The 19,443-nt window shown below is 39.7% G+C and overlaps 1 protein-coding gene across 1 annotated transcript; it reads right to left on the reverse strand.

Annotated features, from left to right (window-relative positions):
* Nucleotides 1–18,116: 18,116 nt before the first annotated feature.
* On the reverse strand, nucleotides 18,117–18,882 carry MELLADRAFT_106991 (uncharacterized protein; the record flags this gene model as incomplete). Its single annotated transcript, XM_007410714.1, has 2 exons — nucleotides 18,117–18,164; nucleotides 18,232–18,882. The coding sequence occupies 2 exons, from the start codon at nucleotides 18,880–18,882 to the stop codon at nucleotides 18,117–18,119; spliced, it is 699 nt and encodes a 232-aa protein (XP_007410776.1).
* Between the last annotated feature and the right edge of the window lie 561 nt (nucleotides 18,883–19,443).

Raw genomic sequence — 19,443 nt, forward strand, 5'->3', positions numbered from 1 at the left:
AATCATTTGTCAACTTATCTGGACATGAAATGGCATGTACTCTAGTGGAGAACTGTAAGCCTCAGTGCTGAGAATGTGCCTTCCTTATGCATTATTATACACACACCAAATTGAAGACAGAAACAGAATCATATCTGAGGAAGAGAGAACAAGGAAGAAGAAAAACATTTATCATGTAACTCACAAGTTGTGGTTACCTCAACTGATCTGGCAACAATCCCTTTTAAAGTGTTGAGGTCTTTAATGGATTAAGAATTACATAGAATCTTCCAGAAAGTCATAAGAATTTTTTCTTAGGTCCTTTTTTGTAAAAATTTTCTTTTGCCTTACCATAAGTGCCTCATGTGAATGTAGGATTGTGTCCTGTTGTTTTCTGCAGTGATCCAGTGGAGCACAGATGTAGCCATTTGCCTAAGTTTTGGGGATATACATCTTCAAGGCAATTATTGGTGTACTCAAAACCCATGGTGTGTGACTGTAGCCTGATTTCAAGACCAATAATCTGGGCTTTGATTCAATGTCAAACTTTCTGGGCTTCTTCTAAAGTTGGTTTCCTATGTGTTTGGATTGCACAGATTCACCTCAGAAATACAGCTGTGTCAAGAAGTTGTACAGTGTAAAACTACTCCTGCCTGAAGCAAGTGTGTCCCCTCTCACAATCTCTTTGGCAGTGAGAGAAATTTGTACCCAAATATACCCCGAGCTTGTACACATTTACAGGCAACCTACCCCAACACAAGTCCCCCCAGGGCCATGCTTTATGCACAGTCTGCCACAAATTAATTAATTCCCTACTCAAAGCACATAAATTGTCTGCAGGCCACAGAGGGGAGACTTATGGCTTGAACGCCTATTCCCACGTGATAAAAATATAAAAATCCAATTTCACAACTGTTTTTGAGACAATATCCTTTAATCACTGCTAGGATCACACACTTTCCATTGAAATGATATTTTTGTCATAATAAATTGGCATTCATATAATGCAAATTACTCATTCCAAAAACAAAATCTTAATTGACAGAATGTTTTATTGTGAGCTACTAGCGTCTTTTGTACTAGTAGAACACTAAAGAATAGGGTTTACTTAACAAACTAAGTTTATTAAGCACATGAAAACTTTGTTGAAAGTTCTAAACAAAGTTATGAATGAAGTACAGCCCTTTGCATGATTGATGACTTTGAAGAAGAAAAAACCTCGAGTTTTCAACAAAAAAACCTTGAGTTTTTTGAAAAAGTGACTGAGTTTTTTCAAAAAACTACCGAATTTTTGAAAAAGTCAATGAGTTTTTCTTGAAATTTTCAAATGTCAATGAGTTTTTGAAAAATTCAGTACAGCCCTTTGCAGAATTGATGACTTTGGAGAAAAAAAAACCTCGAGTTTTCAAAAAAGAAACCTCGAGTTTCGTCAAAAAGTGACCGAGTTTTTTCAAAAACTGGGCAAGAAGTTGGTTCAATTGATTGATATAACACTCACGAACAAGAGCTCGCTCAGTTTTTGAAAAACTCGATGAGTTTTTGAAAAAAACTCACAGGTTTTTTTTGAAAACTCAAGTGTTTTTTCTTTTTCCAAAGTCATCAATTCTGCAAAGGGCTGTAGGTTTTCAAAAAAACTTGGTCACTTTTTGAAAAAACTCGAGGTTTTTTTTGTTGAAAACTCAAGGTTTTTTTTTCTCCAAAGTCATCAATCATGCAAAGGGCTGTAGCACTACAAAGAATATGATGTTTTCTGGGCAGAAAACACAAATCTTGATATACAAAAATATTGGGCGGTCAGGAGGAGGGCAGAAAATACAAAAAAATATGGATATTGTTCCTGGTGTTGAGAGCTTCAATCTGAGTATTTTTTCGTATTTTTAGAGTGCGTATTGTTGAACGTACTAACAAAAAACCCCATTCTCATCAGATGTACACCTGTAACAGATGCTGAAATTTAGTTCCTCAGATTGGAGAGCACAATTTGAAACCTACAAATGCTCACAAGTTTGGCAATTGCCAAGGAAAACACTCGATTATTGGTTCATTAGAAAGCTGAACTCTGTCTCCAGATCTTTCATTGAGGTGACAGGGCTGTGACTTGCGTTGCAAAGAATCTATGTGGCTTTGTAGACAGTAATTCAAAGCGGCTATAGCTGCTTTGTGCGCAAAGATGAAGCCTTGACTCATAATTAAGACATTCAGAGAGAGACTCTGGCTTTCTAATGAGCCTAAAAGCAAGTCTTTTGACCAAGAATTGCAAATTTTATGAGAATTTGTAGAAATCAAATTGTCCTCTCCAATCTGAGGAACCAAATTTCAGCATCTGTTACAGGTGTACAAGCCTATTTGGAAAAGATACAATACATTTACCACCCACTTTGGTAACAAAAGTTGCATTAATAATTTAATGCAACTTTTACATCACAGTGAGAAATTTTCTCACTGTGTATGTATATGTAAAATCACACAAGAGTTTGATCGTTGGAAATGTTCGGTAATCAGATAGAAAGTGAAATGTGATCAACTTCTTGAGACTATCAATCACAATGATGTCTGTTACCAGTTGGTAAACAAGATCATTGACTTCATCAAGTTCAATGATCAACCAAATCTCACTCTCCAAGCATCAATCTCAACTTATCATTGTACCAGATCTCACTTGTAAACTTCAGTTCTTTTATGAACATTTCAAACTTTTGAACATGATACATAAATGTGATGAAAACAGTTGAAATTAAAAGTTGAATCACAAAAGTCAGGTTGGATGGTCAAGAAGCCTGAAGTGGTTCAAATGAGATAGTTAACAGGCTTTGAATTTGGAAAGTTTGAGAGTGATTGAGGTTGAAGTGATGATGAGGTGATGTTGGTCGTGATAAGAGAGAAAAAAACCAACAAATACAAAAAAATCGAGTGATAGGATCATCACAAGAGAGTGATGCGAGAGGTCGCAGTTGCATTTATTTGAAAATCTTTGACTTTTAGTCGTTTTCAAGAATGCGCAAGATTTTTGCACATATGCGCAAAAATGTGTGTGCGCCTTCTTTCGCATTTTGGTTTACTGAATCCGTTTTTGGGGTCACATATGCAACCAAAAATCAGTGCAGCTTTTTGGTGGTGCACAGTCGGTTGCACATGTCACACACCGGTCACCGAAGTGGGTGTACTGCGCCGGCCCCGACTAATGTGTTGTATCTTTTCTGAATAGACTTGTACATCTGATCAATATGGATTTTTTTAGTACGTTCAACAATACGCACTCTAAAAATACAAAAAAATACCCAGATTGAAGCTTTCAACACCAGGAACAATATCCATATTTTTTTGTATCTTTTGCCCTCCTCCTGACCACCCAATATTTTTGTATATCAATATTTGTGTTTTCTGCCCAGAAAACATTATATTTTTTGTAGTGTAGTGTGATCAAATCAGCACTGAATTCAGTCAATTGACCTTTAAACAAAGGGTTTTGGTTACCAATACAGGATTGATGCAAGACCTTCTAGCAGGAAGAAGAGTACAAACTACAGTCTAGTTTTGTACCCAAGCCAACAACACTCCACTCTAGAGTTTGTGAATCAAGAGAAATATCACCTAGTGATATCCAAAGTTCTTCAAGCTCTGAAAACAGAGGAACTCCTGTGAATTTAGAGTTTCTCAAGTTATTAGATCCCCTTGATAACTTGAGCAGTACTGCAAGGATCACCCCCTGAAGGAAATCAAGAAGTCTTCAACAGAACTTCCACCATGTCCGTCCCCCATGAGCACGTTGATGTGCTCACACGGAGAGTTGTGTAATAAAATGGAACAGATCTTTAACCAATTTGTCTCTAGAAAATGCAAATCCTTTGTTAATAATAATAGACAATCAAAAATGTACCGTTTGTCAATGGAACTATGAACAAAGGAGCCCATTTAACACTCTTGCTGTCTGAACCTCTTGACAAAGGCAATTGTATGCTTAGCTCTCAGACCTGTTTGTAGGTTATATCCACCCTCTACGGAAATTGATTGGTGTGAGCACGTCAACGTGCTACTTCAAAACAGACATGGTGTTCAACAAATAACAAAGGTAATGAGCAATCAGGAAATGTATAATTTCTAACAATGAGGACAAGAACTCTATTTGTCTGATTGTTGAACTTGTTGATATTTTGGTTGAAAGTAACGATGATGATTGATTTTCCTGGCATGTCAGAGAGCTCTTAATATACTCAAGAACGTGAAAATCCCTCATGCAGGACTTGTGGTTTGATTACATACTCATTCAATTGTTGTATGTAATCAAAACATCAATTATTTGATTATTATTTGATCATGTGCATGTGTAACTCTTGTGTTACTTGTGTGATGTGCACTTGAGTGTAACCTCTTGTCTAGGTTTCCATGTGTGTACATATGTAGTTGCATATGTAATTGAATCTTGAAACTGAGCCATGAGTTGTAAGTATTATTGTTATTCTTTTATGGTTATTTCTTACAGGCCTTTGGTACTAGTAATAGGGCTTGGGGCTGACATTTATTCTGGCAGCAAAAGACTCCACCATCCACTCTTTTAAAAAATCTAAGTTGGCCAGAATACTCTCCAATCCATCATCTCGTACATATAACTCATTTCACTGCACAGATTTAGTACTTTTCCACCATGCAAAATGATTTTGATTAATGTCAAGAATGATTAAAAAAGCCAGGTCAATGCAGAAGAAATGCAGAATTACTGCATTTTCAATCATTTTTGACATTCAGGTCAATCATCTTTTACTTGGGAAAAATGTTTCATCTTCATGGTGTATGACACCACACAATCTCCATAGAAAGATGCTGGCTTGAAACACATTCCCAGGAATGTAACGTTTGAATTCCTTGGCCACACAACTGTGGCAAAAATTGGCTCTCATATACTGATTCAACACAAGTTAACATGTATGTATATGTAGTTGCAGTAGATTTGTGTGTGAATATCTCAAATTACACTGCGGGAATTAGTGGGTATGAAACCCAATTGAAGAAATTTGCAGTGAGAGAGTCCGCAACTTTCTCAAATCACGAGTTTTATTTGCAACTAGTTCACAGTTAGTTTGCTGTGCACCCTCAGCAGAGCCCTGTATAACCACACCTCAAAGTCCTGTATGTATCATAGGATGGATTGGCCACATACAAATGTGAAATATAAGGGCCCGTTCGGCTGGATTTTGAAAAAATTGTTACACAAAAACAATTTTTCAATCTGCCCCTTGAAAAAAAAAACTCAAAATTCAGCTTCTTTGTTTGCCAAACAGTTGACCAAATAGGTCAACAAAAAATCAAAATGGAGGAGCAAATGAGCCCAAAAACTGTTTTGGGTCTCCAAATTGAAGATTTTTTGATCAAAAACCGTTTTTCACAGGGGCAAAAATTGATGCTCACAACTATGTGAGTGTTGAAATGTTCCTGTTTTGTTCCCATTTGTTTCCCATTTGTTTCCAGTTTGTTTCCAATTTGTTTCCCTTTTCTTTCTGCTTGTCAGCTGATTACGTGATCATCAGGAACTGAGCAGACAAACTAAGCCTTCCTCAGCCTTTATTCCTGAGCAAAGAAGTCTGAGGAAGGGCTAATCCATCTGCCCAGCTGATCCTGAGCGGCATTCCCTGGTTCAATAAGTTCCAAGGGATGCCACTAATGTATAGCTTAGGGGATGAGCTGAACTGATTATTCCCTTAGCTAAGTCTCTGAAGCATCCCCCAGACGGATCACAGAGCGCCAAGCTTGCCTCAAGCTTCATGGCTCCGGAATGAAGCCTGAGGCCCTTCTGCTTGTTCAACTGAGCTGCTCAGCTATTCCTCAGGGGCATTCCTGAGATCAAAAGGATCCAGAGGATTTTACTGCTCATTGGCTGAGGGGCTGCTCAGCTAGTCCTCAGGAGCATTCCTGGCCGGATCAGAAGGAGCCAAAGGATGTCATTGAGTATTGGCTGAGGGGCTGCTCAGTTGATCTCAGCCCCTCAGTGTGAAAAACATGATCCAGGATATCACTGAGGATTAGCTGAGCAACTGAGATGAACTGAGCAGATGGGATGGTGCTTCTATCAGGCTTCATTCCTTAGCAAGGAAGTCTGAGGAAAGTCTGGCCCATCAGTGATCCAGTCAGGGGATGCTACTGAGTATTTTCTGAGCAGCTCAAATGGGACGCCCCTGTGCAGGCTTCTTCACTGAAAAATGAAGCCTCAGGAAGGTATAGTACATGTGCTCATCTTCATTTTGAACAAATTGCTGAGTATCCAGTGACCCATGAGCTGATCCTGAGTACTCATCGGGAATCATTTATTGCCCATCCAAGATGGAAATGAGCCTTCTCAACAAATGTCAAGTAAAATATGAGCACCACAGGCTGATCACCTGAACACAACCAAGATTGTGAATTGAATCAATCTGGAAGAAAATGAATCTTTTTTGGAGAATTCCAAAAAGTCTACAACGCTCACATGTATGTGAGTATCTATTTTGGCCCCTGTGTTTGGTGTTGATCAAAGACCGTTTCCAAACGCTGGTCCTTTTTCAAAAACCAAAAACCGTATTTGGAGAAATACGGTCTTTGGCTTTGGTGGAGTATTTGGCCAAAAACTGTCCTTGGTTTCCAGCCAAACGGGCCCTAAATGTTTTATACTTGTATGACCCCTAAGATCCATAAAGGCTCTGTACACAAACATTTGAAGTTTTTTGCTTGAGAGGAAAAGAAAGATTCTTTGTTTCAAGAATTCTATGTTCTTGTTTTGTCATCAGACACAATCAAAAATTCAAATGGACCTCCCACACAAACAGCTTAAACCCATTTCACACTTTCTGAGCAGAGGTGACAACAAGTTTTACTACAACATCTTCAACAAAATATCTTAGATGGAAAGACCTGGAATATGATCCTAATTACAACATGCAGTAAAGAAATTCTTCAAATGTTGGAATGAAAGATTTCCACTGTGTCCAAAGAGTGTGATCCTGATGCTGAAACACCGTAGACCATGGAAACACTTATCCAAGCAGTTTTCAGTAATTTTACAATCTTCATTCATTCCATAAAATGCTATAAAATGTGTAGTGAATGGTAGGATCTCTCTTTATTTTGGACAAAACATATATTTTTAATTTCTTTGACATTAAAATTTTTGTAAGTAAAATAGAAACACTATTTGAATAGAGAACATAAAAAGAGAAAGTTTGTACCATTGACAATAATTACACTAGTGAAATTCAACTTTATAACACAATTTTTAAATCAAACAATTGTAACCAAAAAGGAAGGTCTACATTGTTATGAAGTGAAACAATTTAAGATTAGATAAAAGAGACTTCAGTAACATCTTATCAACTGTGAGATCAAGAAGTTGGAAAATGTTTCTATACCTGTTTTCCTTATGATTAAAGCTAGAGTTTGATTTAGAATATAGCTTTATAGTTGAGGATGTTTGTCGTGTAGTATTGAGTTATGTAGAACGAGTCAAGAGTTGACACAGCTTGGTTAACGATCAGAAGAAAGAACGATAGAGAAGAAACAATAACAAAGATGAAGAAGTTTTTTGTGAGTTTTTGGAGTTTTCCAATTTATATAGAATTAGAGAAACATATCAGTGACGTCAGTCAACAAAGCGCATAGTTAGGACAGCACAGCATAGATCAACACAAACAGTGAAACATAACAGGGCAACACAACACATGCAAATAACAAAAACAATGTTTGTGATTTCTTACTAATCATTACACTTTCTTACTAATCATAACACAATGATGCTTGGAGAATTGACAACTGGAAAAAAACATCCTCCTTCAAACTGTTTCTTCCAAAAGAAATCAAATCTGCTCAAATACATTCTATGACACAATGTCCATATCAAGATGGGCACATTGTTGACTGTGCTGCTGAATTTTGTATTCTGTACATGTGGTCATGAGGGCTCTCAAGGGAGCACAGCAAACTAATTGTGAACTAGTTGCGAACAAAACCCATGATTTGAGAAAGTTGCGGACTCTGTCACCACAACTTTCTTCAATTGGGTTTTATACCCATTGATTCCCGTGGTGTTATTAAATGATGAGTCTGCTTGATTCTTGGATTCAGGAGCAGTTCAGAAGAATCTGAAGAGGGAAAAAGAACCAGAAAAACTTGCCTGCCATATTTTACTAGCGCAATTGGTGGCAGAGCTGCCTGCACCAGTCTCAGTTGTGTTGATGACATGCTCAACTTATAATTGATGCTTGTTCCTTCACCTTGAATAAATTGTTCTGTGATTGAATCATGCTGATCATGTTAAAAAAATGCTTACTTTATCTAAACAACCACTATCTTAAGCTTATATAGTTTGATATTGAGTACCTGCTGTTACCTGCTCAACTATTCTTCTTCTTTGATATCATTTTGTCATCCTTATTATCAGTAATGCATGAATTTCAGTCAACATTTGAATCTATAATCAAAAAAAGAATAAGATAGCTGACCAATATTTTGGCCTGTAGGGTGTGAGTTTGTTTTGGGCATGATGATATTTATCCCTTTGGGAAATTTTACCCAGCACTTCCTGAGCTTAGCTGTGTCTAAACTTAACAAAGTCCCATGTCTGCCTTGTGAGGCTGAAGTGAGCAAAGGACTTACAACAAACTTCTACACTCCATAACCTTGCAGTAGAGCCTGAGGGTTTTGCAGGGTTCCTTCAATTCTCTTTATAGTTTTCCGCGCCAAGGATTCAGGCATGGTCCAAAGAGAAGAAATATGCACCAGAGGAAGGCACATACTGTACAAATTTTTCACCAAGGAAAGTGCCCTTATTATGTAGATTATAACAAAATCCACCATTTTCACCAACACTTCCCATTTGCACTAGTTACCTATGTGGTTCATGTACAGTTGCTATTGAAGCCACCACTTTGAGGTGATTTTGTTCATGGAGGGGAGCAGTTTCCTTCGTGAAAACTCTCTACAATATGTGCCTGATTAAGGCACATATTTTTTCTCTTTTGACCATACCCAAATCCTGGGTGTGGAATGAGATGAAAGCCAATGATGGAGGCTCCCTGCAAAAGTCTCTTATGGAGTGTGCAAGTTGGGTGTAAGTCCCTTGCTTGAGGCAAGCGTGGGACTTTGTTAAGACTAAGATGTTTCAGGCTGTTTCTATAAGGGCTCAGGTCCAGGTTCATAGTATGTACTTAAGCATAGCTTAAGTAGTCATAGTGCCTTCACAATGCACATGGCTCAGGAAGCACTTTGAGCAAAAAAAACTTTGTACATCAGTGGCTCTCAAACCTGCCCCGGTTTTCAAAAAGCACAGTTGACCCAGTTGTTTTTTGGCAGTAACTTTGTGTATCAAGTTGACATTTGTTAACTGGGTCAGGTTTGAGAGCCACTATTGTACTTATCACATTGAACACATTTCAAATCATTACAGTCTCTGACTTTTAAACACTGTGTTGACATTTCAATAAATGAAGTCCCACCTAAAGAACTGTGAGACTCATACATATCAATCGCCTAGCGCATCCCACTGAATATCACACTAACACGAGGCACGAATTTCCTGAACAGCTGAATTACCACCAGTCACCACCCTCATTCTTGCAACACAAAGTTCACTTTTGGCAATTTATGATGTAATTATGTACTATCGGACAACTTGTCATCATCAACTGATTTGGGAAGAGTGTTTGTGAATACATAAGTATGTATGTTGTCACCAATGTCACATTGCAACTTCAAAGGGAACTTGTAAAAGAAAATTTAACAAAGTCCCACGCTGTCGCTCGGGACCCGGGCTCTCTGTAAGGGCTCTGGTCTAGGATCCTGAATAGCATAGCTTATGTCAGGATACCTAGGTAAGTTTTTAAGAGTGACAAAAGATACTTTAATAATTCGATAGAGAAAAGGAAAACAAATTGTAAAATACTACTACATATATATATGCACAATTTCATCTAACTATTGTTCTTTACAATATCTAACCATATTCAAATCATTCTTTTAAACATCTAATTTCGTAACCAAGTTATTTGTAATGTTTTTACAATTCTTTTTCTTAACTCGTAATTTCCAATCAAACTTGTTTTATCCTCTACATGTAATTCCATAAATCTTTTTACATATTTGAATTTATTACAATAATAATTGCCGTCTATCCTAAAGAAATCCTAAAGCCGCTTGATATCCCATCGGAAAACGAGAATCTAGAAGTGAATTTGGACACGGAAATTGTGGGTATTTAGCATGAAAATTTAATATGAACAAATCTAAGTCAGAGGAAATATCTGGAAGGGAAACCCAGGTATCATCCAAAACTGGTCTTCCCAACCATCTCAACAGATATTCCGGAGGCGCTTTTCCCCTTTTTCGATAATCCAAAATTCCTGACACATGCCGCCAATCATGAGTTTTTGCTACTGGGTTATTTGATATTTTAATTTCTGAATTTCGTCCTCCTACAGATGGAGGAACATATGGGGAAATGAGAGATATATTGAACACTGGATGAAGCCTAGAATATGTACTTCCCAGATTTAGCTTGACTGCATTTTTTCCCACCATGTTTAAAACAGGAAACGGGCCAATTTTTCGATAATTTAATTTTGAAGAGGGTCTTGATGAAGTGATGTTTTGTCGAGACAACCACACTAGGTCACCGGCTTTATATTCAGGTGCTGGTCTTCTGTGTTTATTGTACTGATCCGCTTGTGCCTGTTTAGCATGTTTCAAAGATAATAATAAGTTCAGTTGATTTGCTTCTAATTGTTCCACGAATTTGTCCGCATGAGGCACTCGTGAAAATTCTGTAAAACTATTTGCTCGAGGATGAAAACCCTGCCATGCAAAAAAGGAGTGAGTTTCGTAGATGTGGAAGAAGTATTATTAAAGCAAAACTCAGCCATAGGTAATAATTCCACCCAATCATCCTGTTGATAACTAATAAAATGCCGAAGATATGATTCAAGAGTCTGATTAGTTCGTTCCGTCTGACCGTTAGTTTGTGGATGAAAAGCGGTAGACGGAGCTGGTTGAATTCTCAGTTGACGTTGTACAGCTGTCCAAAATGCTGATACGAACGTTGAGCCTCTATCTGAAATAATTTTGTCAGGATAACCATGATATCGGAAAAATTGAGAAACAAAAAGAGAAGCAAGTTGTGGAGCACTCATTGATTCCCGGCAAGGAATAAAATGAGCTCCTTTGGTGAAATAATCAGTAATCACTAAAATTGAATCACAATTAGAAGACACTGGTAGTTTGACTATAAAGTCAATGCCAATTGTGCTCCAAGGACGATCAGGCACCGCAGAGGGAATTAATTCTCCTTGTTGATTATGAGTAGAACGTTTTGTCCGCTGACAAGAGTCACAGCTGCGTACGAAATCAATGACATCCTTTCGAAGAGTTTGCCAGCCAAAAGTCCTAGAGATCGCACTTAACATATGTGCAATCCCAGGATGTCCCATGGACGATGAATCATGAAAAGCCGCCATTATTTGTTGACAAAGTGGAAAAGGTACGAATAACCTATCTCTAAACCACCACAAACCTCCTCGAAAAGTAAAGAAAGGAGGAGGGGGTCTGGATCCATCAATACCCTCATAGTCTTTATAAGAACTGATGAGAAGATCTCGAGTCTGAGTAGAAGGAATAATAAAAGTTGTATCAATTGAACATACCGAGACCCCGTCCTTTATCATATAAGGCTTTAAAAGGGTCATGCGGTTTGAATCATGCGGAAAATGTTCATAATCAGGACGCCGTGATAACGGATCGGCCGGATTCAGTTTGCCAGGAGTGTGAAGAATTTGAAAGTGGAAAGAGCTTAAATATGATGCCCATCGCGCCTGTCTAGGAGTCAACTTCTGTGATGTCATGAAATAACGCAGGTTGGCATGGTCCGAAAAAATCGTTACAGGAGTCGGTGTGCCGGTGAGCCAGGCCTTCCATTAGCCGGTCTCAAAGTTAACCCGGTTGCCAAAAAACCCGGTACACCCAGTTTTTTTTTAACTGGGTGACCTGGGTAGGTGAAAAACCCACCAACCGGGGAAAACTTTTCATACACTTTCCATACACTTTCAAGCCACTAAACCCGCCACGATGCCGCGCAAAAAGGCAACCAAGCACCCAAACCCCACATCAGCTTCTCCACAAATACCTAGTACAACTCCAATCACCCCAAATCCCACGCATATTGGAACTCTATCTGGTATATCCCCGCTCTCGGGAGGTATTCCAGTGATTTCGGCAGGTCAAGCTTCTCCCTCGGCTCATATTTCTCAGGCCGACTTGATCCGTCTGCAGCTTTTAGCAAGCGGTGGATCACCAGCACTTCAGTCTCAGGGTTTCTTCACCTTCCCAATGCAAACCCCATCAGCTCATTTGAATACCAGTCTGCTCGTATCTCCGGAATCTCAGACTCACAAAGCGAATGCTGCGATGACCTCAACAAACACTGCCGCCACCAAACAAGTTGTCACGGAACCAGTCCCTGCGAAAAAAGCCCGAGGAAGGCCGAGGAAATCTGATATTGAGGTTACTGAAGACTCGAAGACTGCTCAAGTCTCTTGGTTTGTGAAGCGAGATGATGGCTTGTCTGACTTGGACAAGGTTGCCATCTGGTGTGCCGAAGATGATAACTTTCAACGATGGAAATCGCAAAATCCGAGCAAGATCACAGTAGCTGCAATCTGCGCTGCTCATTTGAAAGATAAACATCAATCAGACTGATCACCAAGAGAGGTTGACAAAAAGGTTGAGTTTTAAACTTACCTCTTCCTGTTTTCCGACTGCTGTTGATGATGTGTGGTTTTCTAGATCAAGTACCTCGAAGATCAGTTCAAAGAAGGCTTCAAAGAAATCAATTCGACTGGACAGGGCGTACTTGACAATGATGATTATAAGGAGGAGCTTGAACGATTGGAATTGATATCGCACTCTGTCAATAGTGACGGTGAAGAGGTAGTGACAGGAAAGTTAGCTCGTGGTAAGAAGCATAAACCACCAGCAAAAGCTTCTGCACTTGGTGTGTTCTTTTCAGTATGTTTAAGTATGCCAAATACTGATCATAATGGCTATCTGTAGAGAAAGCAATCGCTGTTTGCCCTTGGTATTGCCTCTTGGAGGCTGTGATGCTTGAACGATCTAACATCATCCCGGAGGCAACTCGGGATACTTTAGGAAACGTCTCTTTGGATTCAGCTCATTCCGACTCAAAAACCCATTCGAAGCGTTCCGTTCGTGATTTGGAGTTGGAAGATGAGGCATTGATTGATGATGGGGTTTCTAGAGATGCAGATGTATTATTTCCATCTGATGTTGAGGAAGATAAGATGATGATTAAAAAGGAGGAAGGTGGGAAGAGTCGTGAGGTGACCAAAAGAAAAAACAAAAGTCAGTAATCCTTCTCTAACACTTTTGAACACAAGATTTTGACGTACAGGAATTCCAGGGGAAAGGCGTGAATCCAGGAACGGAACAGCCTCTCGGGACAGCCTCGGTCTACAAAACCTCATGACTGATTTTCTACCTAGTAAAGCCGAACGTTCACTTGCTGCTCACGAAGAACGCAAAAAATCTCGAGAACAAATGAATCTCAATTCCCAAATTGCCAAAGCAATCACTGCGATGTCGACCAATTGCCAAAATGATGTTCAACTCAAACGTGAGCAACTACGTGGTGAGGCCGTCACGAGGTTCATGGGAATGGGGGACACTTTCGATGAGGCTTTTAGAAAGGCTGCAATTATGTACCCAAACTCTCAAGATACCCACACTCCTCACGCTAGCGGTAGTAATGTTAGGTTGGAAGATTCCGAATCGTTCGGCACCTCCAAAGAGTCCGAAGATTCTAAAAGCTCTGTGAGCTTTGATCCTTCCGAAGGATTGGATATGTACGTTGAGTCCCCTTAAGTATGATGGTACAAATTAAATTTCTTCAACCTGCGCTCCCTTTTTTCACCTCGTGATATTTGGATCAAAAATAAAACCACTGTTCTGCAAAATCATTGCGCTGTTCTATTTCTGTTTTGAATCTGTTTTGACTCGTTGTTATTTTCAAACTTACCAAAATACCAAAAAAAAAGTCTTTGATTTCCTAGCTACAAGTTAAATTTGGTTACTCGTTTTTAAAATTTTATGTCTTGTTGTTATTCCCAAACCCACCAAGTTACCACAAAAAAATTCCTTATGATGTTTGCAGATAGTGACAAGTTAAAGAGTTGTTTGCAATTTCACTCCTCCACGCTTGAGTTTGTGTCTGCCACCGAAACTTACTTGAAATGAAGAATCTCTCGATTTCCTTTCTCATGCTCACAAATAAAACATAAACCTGATCCAAAAAACAAAATCATTTGATTACCAACTCGATTAAAGGACTAAGTGTTGGGCCATTTGAGGCATTACAAAAAAAAACTCCTTCGACAAAAAAAACCTCAGGGAGGATCTATAGCAAAGTTACAGTACATAGAGCCTCGATCAAGTCATGGTAGAGAGAAAACTTTGAAACAAAGATTCCCGTCTTTGATCACATAGGCGTGAGTTGCCCATAGCCGCATACACCTCTTCATCATGACTCGGGAAAGCTTCTCGGTGAGACTCCCATTCTTCTGAAGGTCCTAAGTCCCATGTCCCATCTACTTCTTGCACAAAATTGTGAATAACACAGCACGCTGAAAGCCATGCGTTGAGGTAATTAGCACTTCTTCGATCCTTAATCACCAGTCGTGACTCTTTACAAGACTGTGTACGGCCTTTCCAAAGGCCATTGGTATGTTTGGAGACGATTCGTGCTAGACTCAAAGCGAAGTTGAAATGTCGATGGGCGCGGTCGAGTTCTTGGTTCCTGGGCTTCTTGAAAGCAGGAACTATGAATTTTGAGGAGCTGTAACCAGAGTCTGCTAAGATATACTCTCCTGGACTAAAAAAAGATTCAATATTTTTGAAAAACTGAAAGAAAACTTAAACACGTCAGTAACTCTTCCGTGCGAAAAGACAAAGGAGGACTTACCTCAGTTGATTTAAGGACCCTTTGATCGTGTGCACTTCCACACCATCCGTGGTGAGCATAGATGATACGTCTTCTATGATCACATATGATCAAAGGTTTCACTGCATAGAAGGACTTTTGACAATAATAGTCCTCGCAATTCTTCTGTGGTGCATATGCTAGAGGAATAAGGGTTCCATCGATGAAACCCACACAATCTTTGAAAAACGAAGTGGAACCAATGGCTGATTTGATCTCGTTTCGTTCTTCAGGAGTAGGCCACTTGACATATTTGGATTCGATTCTGTTGAGCGCCTGAATACAACGGTACGTGTAATTATCCACACTCCCTTCTAAAACAATTGTCAGTACATGTTTTAAGTCAACGTGATATACACTCACGAAGTGCTTCCTTACCTGCCATTGAGAACAGTTTTGCTATTACTCGACACTGTCCACCATTTCCAGAGAGCCCAAAGTTTGCCATGGCGACCAAGAGCTGCCATCTAACGGGAGCTTGAGAGACGTTTGAATTGTTGTGAAATATCGGATCATCTGCTATCTGGTCTACAAGGGTGTTGAAAGCGTGCTTTGACATCCGGGCCTTTTACATACCAAAGAACAAATCAGTCATTTGGAAATGAGATGAAAACAAGAAGATATAACATACTGCAACACCCCATGTTCGATCATTCTCACTCCACCATTCGTCGAAACAGGCGTACTTTCTCTCACGTCGCATCAAACGAGGGATTCTATGGACAAGATATCGTTTCTTCTGCGCATGTTCTATTCCAAAAGCCAAGATAGCCAGGGTCGATTCGTCCTCCATGTATCGGCGCTTTTGAGCACGACTGAATGTCATAGCATCAAATGTGCTAGTCATGATCAACTGAGAGGCCATTAAGAGCAGACTGTCTTGCAAGTTTTGATCTCCTGTAGCGTCGTTGGAATCAAGCTGATCGAGGATAATCACTGCGGCCAACATGTTAGTGAAGTTGCTGGGGTTCGTGGTTGTGTTGTAATAGTTGGTGGCCAGAGACGCTACCTGAAGTGCGAAGAAACAGTTCAGGTAGGCCAAGGCGTCGCGGCGGACAGTGGAGGTCGGCATCGTGGAAAAGGAGAAAGGATGGGTTGGGTGGGTTTGAAGATAGGTGTTTGGGTCTGAAAGCTGAACTCCAAACCCGGTACACCAGGGTACACCCAGTTACCGCCAAAAAAAAACTGGGTGTACCGGGTTTTTTGGCAACCGGCTTAACTTTGAGACCGGCTATTCCTCAAAAGACTCGACGATTATCCCGAGCTCCTGGTCATGAACCTGCCAGTTCCACTCAGCCGGAGTTAGTTTGCGAGAAAAAAATGAAACAGGCAACAGATTACCCTTATCATCAGGCTGAGAGAGTATCGCAGCCATCGCAAACCCTGAACAATCCACTTGCAAAGATCTGGGTCTGTCAAAGTTGAAATGGCAAAGCAGGGGGGCAGTCGTAAAAGCGTATAAAAGATTTTTAAAAGATAAAAAACACTCAGGGGAAGCTAAACCAGCCACGACGTCAATATCTTTTTTGAGTTAAGGATGTTAGAGGTGAAGCAATAGAAGAAAATTGGTGAATAAAACGTCGATAGAAATTGGTAAAACCAAGAAACCTGTAAAGTTGCTTGGAGTTCACAGGGTAAGGCCAGTCAGTAATAGTTTTCAACTTTGCAGGATCCATTCTTAAACCACTCTTTGAAATTACAAAACCTAAAAAAATGACTTCTGATTGATAAAATTGGCACTTCTCAGGCGAAATATTCAGTTTATGTAGTTGTAACTTGCTTAAAACTTCAGTAATATGTCTTTCATGATCCTGTCGTGTTTTAGAAAAAATCAAAATATCGTCAATGTATACAAAGCAAAAAATACCTAAAAATTCAGATAGAACAGATTGTATAAAACGCTGAAAACAAGCAGGGCCATTTGCCAACCCAAAAGGCATAACCAAACATTCAAATAAACCCCAAGGTGTCCTAAAAGCCGTTTTCCACTCATCTCCCTCTCTTATTCTAATAAAATTAAATGCCGATTTCAAGTCTAACTTCGTAAAAAATTTACACCCTGACACCCTAGTTAACAAATCGCCTAATAAAGGAATTGGAAAAGAATCTCTAATGGTAATTGAATTCAAAGATCGATAGTCTACACAAGGGCGATTATTCTTTCCTGGAACCTTCACAAAGAAAATTGGTGACGCTGCTTGAGAAGACGAGTGCCGAATGTTGCCTTTCAATAATTGAGCATCAATCCACGATTTCAATTCTAATTCATCAGTTTTTGAAATTAAATAAGATCCTCCGTAAGTAGGTACAGCTCCCTCTTTTAAATTGATAGCCATGTCAAAAGCCGGTCGATGCGGAGGTAAACTCGATGAAGCCTGTGGTTCAAAAACATCAGCAAACCGATGAAACTCAACCGGAATGGAATGTAACACAGATTTTGAAAAGGAATTGATAATGGTTGAAGAAGACAAAAATTTTGAAGACAAATTAGGTAAACATTTACCAGTTAATTTAGGCAATCCATCATTAACTGGTGACTCCAGGCGAAGGGAAGGACCACATCCGCCGACCCATCCTTGATGACATCTCAACCAGTCCATCCCAAGAATCAAATCGTAACCTCCAAGAATGGTGACATCCAATTTGATGGTTGAGTTAAAGAGTATGTTAGAAGTGTCGGAAATTGATAGTCCACCTTGCCAATAATGAGTCACTAAGCCGTCTTTTCCTGTTGATCCGTCAAAAGTCACACATTTTAAAGGAAAAGGCCTAAGTTTAATATGAAAATTATTTTTTTGTACGAAATCCTTGTTCAAGAAACTACCAGATGCTCCTGAATCAACTAAGGCTTTAGCCGGAAAAGTCACACCATCAACCACAAGGTCCACAGACAAAATGAGTCTAGTATCAGATAATGAAGAATTTGAAAAATGAATCGCCGAAATAGACGAGTCTTTCACCGTGTCCTTGATCCCGTCATCTGTCGGATCGAACATTGGTTGAGCGTCGAAAGAAAAAGGTTGTGATAAATCTTGAGAGTTGTCATAATATGTAGGTTGATTGATATTTTGATACTCCGAAAACAGAGCTGCCACTTGTTGAGTAGGATCTGACACACCCATAGCAGGTGGCATACCTAAAGCTGCAGGTAAACCAGGATGATGTAAAGGCGTGACACCCGAAGCTGGAGGTCCAAATTGAAAAGGTTGCATATGCGGAGGTTGTTGATAACCTGAAGCCGAAGTCGGTACTTGATAATATCCTAACGAAACGTTAGGAGGTTGAGAAAAAGCTTGCGGTACCGGTGAACTTTGCTGCTGAACCAATTGAGAAGATGGTCGCTGAAAACGAGCCGGATTTGACTTTTGAGGTGAAGATGAAATAGCTGAAACAGAAGAGTGCGGCTTTGCCTGATATCGCTGCATAAATGCCTCGATTTCTTGAGTAGTTTTAGGTGGCGGATTTGGACAACCAAGACTCTTACCATCTGGACCTTTGTGAGTCGAATTGTAAGGCTTCAAACATTTGTGACACATAGATCTAGCATGACAGAATTTCACAAAATAACTAAAATGAACACCACTAGGTAACGGAGGAAAAGTTCGTCTAGAATCGGTGGCATTGATATCCACGTCCATAGCGTTCGGATCACGAGGAATTTGAACAACCGGAGGTGAAGAGGCGGCTCGTTGCATAGAATGAGATTGCCCTAAGGAAGCATGATTAGCACTGACATGCATAACTTGCTCTGATGCCAGTAAAGCGACCGCTTGACGTTCCTCGACCGTAGAACACTTAAACCAATCGGGATGTTTCAAAGCTCGGTCCTTAACGTCAGGCCTCAAACCAGAGGTAAAAAGATTTTTCAACACTACTCCAGAAAGTTGTAATTGAAAAGCCATTGAATTGAAGCGTGAGATGAATTGTCCAACAGGTAATTTTCCTTGCTTGAATGATTGTAATTCTAAAAATAATCTTTCTTCTGCAAACTTGTCACCAAATTTATTCAAAAACTCTTTAAAAAAATTCTTCAAAGAACGTATCGATAGTGAAAGGAGTCGGAGTTACAGAAAAATCATCCGCTTCCGTTACCCCATTCTCGCGGTCATTGAGTCGTAATAAGCTCATCCACCAATCGTGTGGTCCGGACGCGATGGGGAAATGTTTTGCAACCCAAGTGATACGTCGATCGTCGGAAGCAAAGCAGGCCGAATTTGCAAACAAAGAGTCACGAACCGCACCGACAAAACCCGGAACCTTCCTAGCATCGGATCCGTCAAAGACTACCCCTTGAATAACTGGAGGTTCAGGAACAGCAGCCGGAGTAGAAGGTAAAGTTACTTTAATTGATTTTAACTCGTCATCTAACACGTCAAGACAGTCCTTCTTAGTACGTGATAAACCGTCATTCAATCCATCATGAAGTTTGTCAAATCCCATCTTGAGACCATCATTGATTTTTT

Source organism: Melampsora larici-populina (assembly GCF_000204055.1).
Source record: "Melampsora larici-populina 98AG31 unplaced genomic scaffold MELLAscaffold_21, whole genome shotgun sequence".
NCBI lineage: Eukaryota > Fungi > Basidiomycota > Pucciniomycetes > Pucciniales > Melampsoraceae > Melampsora > Melampsora laricis-populina.